This window comes from Xenopus laevis, chromosome 9_10L (genome assembly GCF_017654675.1).
Source record: "Xenopus laevis strain J_2021 chromosome 9_10L, Xenopus_laevis_v10.1, whole genome shotgun sequence".
Taxonomy (NCBI): Eukaryota; Metazoa; Chordata; class Amphibia; order Anura; family Pipidae; genus Xenopus; species Xenopus laevis.
This window is the reverse complement of record NC_054387.1, coordinates 73,839,324-73,845,323: the sequence shown is the minus strand read 5'-3', so window position 1 is coordinate 73,845,323 and position 6,000 is coordinate 73,839,324. Positions and strand designations below refer to the sequence as shown.

The 6,000-nt window shown below is 37.1% G+C and overlaps 1 protein-coding gene across 2 annotated transcripts in view; it reads right to left on the bottom strand.

Moving 5' to 3' along the window:
* Positions 1–1,536: 1,536 nt before the first annotated feature.
* csrnp3.L (cysteine-serine-rich nuclear protein 3 L homeolog) overlaps positions 1,537–6,000 on the bottom strand; it is a 74,215-nt gene continuing 69,751 nt past the window's right edge. For both annotated transcript variants that reach the window (XM_041576777.1, XM_018235871.2), the window contains exon 5: positions 1,537–3,623. In XM_041576777.1, coding sequence (XP_041432711.1) covers positions 2,595–3,623 — 1,029 coding nt within the window. In that variant the 3' untranslated portion in view covers positions 1,537–2,594. The remainder of the gene's footprint in view (positions 3,624–6,000) is intronic.

Here is a 6,000-nt window from a genome sequence, read left to right as displayed (position 1 = left end):
GGGGGATGCTATGTTTACAAACTAATACACAAAAGTAGTTCTACCAATCTAGTTAACCAGTATACTCATAAACCTTGAAAAAGCTTAACAGATACCTACACTGTAAAGCTAAAAATATCAGAACACCTGAGTTCAACATCCAAATTCCAAAACCAAGGCTATTAATATGAAGTTGTTCCACCCTTTGCTGTTATAAGAACTTCTACTATTCTAAAAGGACTTCCTGCAACATTGTTGGTGGAATTTGATTCATTAAGCCAAAAGGAAACTATTAAGGTTAGACTCTAACTTATACATCAGGCCTGACTTCTAGTCTGTGTTCCAATTCATCACGTAGGCTTTCAGTTGGGTTAAGTCAGGAATCTTTTAAAGACAGTCATGTACTTTCATTCCAAACTCAGCAAACCAACTGTATGGACCTCTCTTTGTGCAAAGGGACATTATTGTGCTGAATCAAGAAAGATCTTGCCATAAAGTAAAAGTGGTCAACTCTCATTGTATGCTGTTCGCCTAAGGTTTGCTTAAGGTAGCCCAATCCAAGACATACAGTCCCAGACCATAATTCCTCCTTCACCAAACTTTACCATCTCTAGCATAGATTTATGGTAGGTAGTATTCTCCTAGTATCTGTCAGACTTAGGCTTTACTGTCAGAATGCCAGTTTGTTAAAAAATTATTCATCACTCAAGAGGACACAGTTTTACTGCTTCAGACTCCAGTGGTGGTGACCTTTACATCACTTCAGCCAACCCTTGGCATTGCACATGGTGATATTCTTTTACCTCTGATCACATTAAACACTCTATGCTCCCTACAAATAGTTCTTGTACTGATGTTGATTCTAGAGACATCTAGTATACACTGTAAGTAATTCCAAAACAGCTGGAATCATTGAAGACGTTTCACTACTCATCCGAGCAGCTTCTTCAGTTCAATTGAGTGAAACGTCTTCAATGATTACTCAGCAAGTCCAGTTGTTTTAGAATTACTTATACTAGATATACCATGACCTGGATAATTGAAAATGTTTATAGTCATTCTGGAGACAGTTTGGAACTCAGCATGTGTCCAGATTCTTTTGGCCATATAGTCAAAATATCAAAATCTAAAATAACACGGTCTGTCTGTATTTCTCCCAACGAAGTGTTACTTTCATTTGATTTCTTGGTATCATTAATGGGTAATAAACACACAATAAGGGGGTTATTTATCAAAGTCCAAATTTATCTCAATATTTTCTGCTACAAACTCCAATCAAATGCGGGTTTTTTTTACACTTATTTATTATTACATTTTCCTGAATATTTGCTTTGCGGGGGAAAATCAGATTTTCACAAATTTTTCTGACTTTTTCATCCGAGTTTCATGATTTTCATGATTTTTTCGTAATTTTCACCCGAAAACTTTGGGGTATTGCCCGAAACCCAGCGCACATCGACAAAATCATTGGGACTTCTCCCATTGACTTATATGCAACCTCGACAGGTCTGAGATGCCGGATTTTCAGATTCTGACTTTTCCATCCTAGGGGTTTAATACGTTTTTTAAAAGTCAGATTTTATAATGAATTTTACATGATTTTTGCATTCAGAATTTAGTAAATAACCCCTACTGATAAGAAAATCTTTCTACTTGTATTATCAGGTTCACAAAAAAATCAGTTAATGCTGTCACTATTTAATGATCAAATCATTGAACCGCTGTTTAGTTTGGTTCAAAAGCAATAGCTACCAAAAGTATTGGTTTTGGACAATCTATGGAGGACTTATATTCAGAGCCTGAGAATTCTGATGGCAAACTTGGAACCATTAAAATCAAAAGGCAGTGAAATGTTTCAGGACTAATAGCAACAATCTGCAGAACAATATCACAGTATCGCCATAAAAATAACATCACTTGTGGTTTAAGAAGCATTATTTGGTTCTAATGGACTTCATGTCCAACAAAAAAAGTCAATGCAATTTGCACAGTCTTTTATGATATGTCTTAGTAAAATGCTACAGTTTTTATTATTTTTGCAGACATGCTCTAACAATCTAGGAATCCTCAACCACCCGACCCACCCCACAATGAACATGCTGTCCATTTGTATAAAAACAAACACTGCATAATACACATAAATTCCATAAATAAATCACATAAATAATGAAGAAATATTGTTTCACTAAATGATATCGATTTTTTTTTCTTTCTTCAATAAATCCAGTATTTAGGTTTTTCTGTATTGAAAAAATCATATGATAATTTTGTACAGAGCCCATTTTTCTCAAATATATTAGAATTTCATTGAGCTGGTTTCTCAGTATTCACATACTTTGATACAAGGCTACTTAGAGACATATAGAAAGATTAACATATTCAAACCAATGCTTGCTAATAAATCAACATAGTTTCAGTAGTTTACATTGCTAGAGAAACAGATTTGTGTGCATTGTCTAGCTTAGACAACTAAAGAGTTATGTTTAACCAATTTCTACTAGACAGCAAAAAAATTGTAGATCAGCTGAGTTTGGTTAAAAATATTTTTGATTGTTTGAGATTGATTGAGTTCAATTACAGTTGGAGAAGAAGGAAAAGTAGTGGGACATTGTTATCTAAACAGGTACTGTTTCCACTACAGGGGATTTTATGCAATCATCATGAAGTTTACTTGTTTCTGATAGGTTTACAGGATTATCATTAAGCAGTTCAGGTGAATGATGGCTAGATCCATTTAAATTAGGAACAAATCCATCAGAAGAGGAACTTTTTAAGTATGAGTGAAATTCTACTTGAGGGAGGTTTGACCTTAGCTCAGGGTATAAATTGTGGCAAGATGAGTTTTTTTCATTTTCTGAAGCAGCACAGCACACTATGACAGATTGGTTTGTTGTAGGATATTGGCAGCTGGAGAAGCCTTCTTCATGTGGTCTTGTGTAGTCAGTGAACTGCTCTGTTCTCATGTTGTAAGGAGCCAAATTAAGTGTGCCATTTTTCGCAGAGCTCCTATCTGGATATGGCTCAGATATTTGGTTTGTGGTGCCAGAGTTGTGATTCTCTATTTGATAATACAGGGCTGATGAGTTAGAGTAATAGGAAGCATTTTTCAGGTGGGTGTCATGCATTGTGTTGCCATTGGAATAGCAAAGGACTGAATGTCCGGTAATATTGTCATCATGAGGTGAAATTACTTCACTAAAGTCGTCTGATTTGTCTCCATCATCCTCATCATCTTCATCATCGTCATCATCTGATTCACTAGGTGCTAAACTTTGTGTACTGGAGTCAGTAACCCCACTACAGTAACTGCTGCCATCATCTTCCTCTTCATCATCACCATTGCAGTCTAGATGTTCAGAAGACTGAAAGTGCATTAAAGCTGACTGAGATTCAGTTTCTATTTCAAAATTCTCAGCAAACTCTACGGAGTGGCCATTTTGGGCTAGAGCACTGGCAAGTGAGTTGACATCACTGTGGCAACCATTTCCAAGAGTTGCCTGCTGCTCTCTGTTTTTCTCTAGCTCCAGCTTCATGATTGTGTGCAAAAAGTGTGTCCTTACACGGATAGGATTAAACTCAATTCTACCAGCTGTATTGCTGCATCCTTCCTTGGAACACCCACACGGGAACGACATACGATCAACCTGAAAAAAAAATATATATATTATTTTCATAACATCCTTCAAAGAAACCCTTGCTGGGTACATATTAGGTATAAATCATTCTTTAGGGCTAATCTACAAACTCTGGGTCAAGTTTCAAGTAAAATTGTAGAATGTATATTTCCATTGTTTTATCTACAGTGCAGATTTTTTTCCCAAGAATTTTAATATAATTACAAACACACACTAGGGGGCAGATTTATTGCATTTGTATTAAACTTTTTACAGAAATTCATTTTTTTTGCATTTGAACTTTTGCTAATTTGAATTTGAGATTTGAAACTTGAATATTCAAAATGTAATAAGTGCAAAAAACATAAAAATACAGATATTAGAATTCTAAAAAGAAAGCTGGCTAGTTTATGTGGAAGTCAATAGGAGTTGTAATTTTTAAATCCAATCTTTTGCTTTTTTCAATATCAATTTATAATTTGGCAGACAATAAAAATGAAAGTTGTTTATTCATACTGTATATTACATGATTTTGTTTTACATGATTGCATTTTAGATATTAAGGTTTATAAATAAGAAAGCAATCAAGCTGTTCAAGTTTTTACTTTTTGCAAATTAGAAAAAAACTTGGAAATACAACTTTGATGAATCTGCCTCTAAGTAGCATCTTTCACAACTTGTGTGCAATGTGCTAATACAGATGCACATTAGCTCCTACTTGTGAATTTCACAGATGATTGCATAGTGGGGATGTCATCTTTTTTGACATGTCATCACTCCAAATCACTTGCAGCAAGTCAGTTACATCCATGGACGCATCCTGCTAGGGGAACCCTGTAATTACTTGTAGACCGAGGCTGGGTGGAATTCCCTTGCTAGCACACTGTATGGTTGCAAGTACCTTTGTAAATAGTGTCAATGCTTTCTAAATTTTGCATCCACTTACTTATCAGCGTTTTTACCGACTAGCCAGTATCAAATCATACTGAACTCCACAGCATAATTGCTCAAAAGCTGTTGAAAATATTTATTTTTGACCACAACAAAACACATAATAGAAACCCTCACAAAGTGTCAGGAATCAAACTCTTGTCTACTTGTTGAACCATACCTGTACCATTCTCCTGAGCCACTATAGCCTAGTGTTATTGTGGGGTTGTTATTATGATGGACTTATGCTATCACTCTCTGTTGCTCTCTTGCCCCTCCTTCCTTGTTAACTTCAACTGTTGTCTGTTAGCAATATAACCTCTTTATAAGCCTGTTACAAGCAACTCCTGTTGCTTGATCATTGGGCTCCCTAGCTTTATCTTGCTGGTTTGAGTCCTTGCCTGGTCCCTCCCTGCCTGTTCCTGAGACCTTGTCTTGTTGCCAGCCCATGTCCAGTTCCCTGCCTTGCTTCGTGCGGATATCCTAGTTTGACCTCAGCCTGTTATTTGGATTCCTCTGTGTCTTCTGCCTTCCCAGACCTGTTTGTTGGACTCTCCCTGTTTGCCGCCAGCCCAGACCTTACACTGACCCTTCTGTTTTGTCTGTTTCATGAATAAAATCACCTTTCAACTTAACAGCTTGTTCCCAGCCTATCATTAAGTCAAATACCCACTTTACCCATGTTATGCAGCACATAGGCTCCTACCAACCAGCCAGCCACTCGCCTCTGGCCCTGCCTGACACCAAGGAAGAAAGCAGTCAGGATGTTCAAGGGAATGTAGAGCTTCTATTAAAGGAGAGAAAACCCTTGACCCCCTCCACTGCTCTCTTCACTGCCCCTGCTCCAAGCTCCCTGCCTACAGTATTTTTTTTTTTACAGTTGCACAGCGAAGTTCTGGCAGTTGCTGATATGGATCTTGTGGGAGCATGCGCAGTAGAAGCTGATTCAAGGCATAGATTGAACATGTGCACGCTCCTTCAAGATCCGTGTCACTGCTCTACAGTAGAGGATCAGAAGACAGAGAGAAGATGCTGCCTTCGAACTCCTCTGCATAACTGCAAATTTAAAGCAGGTCAGCAGAAGGGAGACTTCTAAAAATAATAAATACTGTGGGCAAGGAGCTTGGAGTGGGGGCAGTGAAGTGAGCAGTGGAGGGGTGGAGAGGGTCAAGGATTTAGTTCTACTTTAAACTCTCCAACTGCATCCCCTATGTATTTCTCAAGTAGATGGCCATTAATGCAAAAATTATATTTTACTGAGAACTAACAGCACTTTGTCAATTTGCTTTTGTCTAACAGAGAGATTAATGCAACATTTGGTTTACCAATATTACAGTGTAATAATACATTAAGGAGGGTAGACAAGATAATATGCACAAAGAACAGATAACTTATTTTAATCAAGGAAAGCTGGATTCACTATTTTATCCCCTTTAATTAAGTGGGCAACAAGAACCAGGAAAAAGCATTTTTAAAT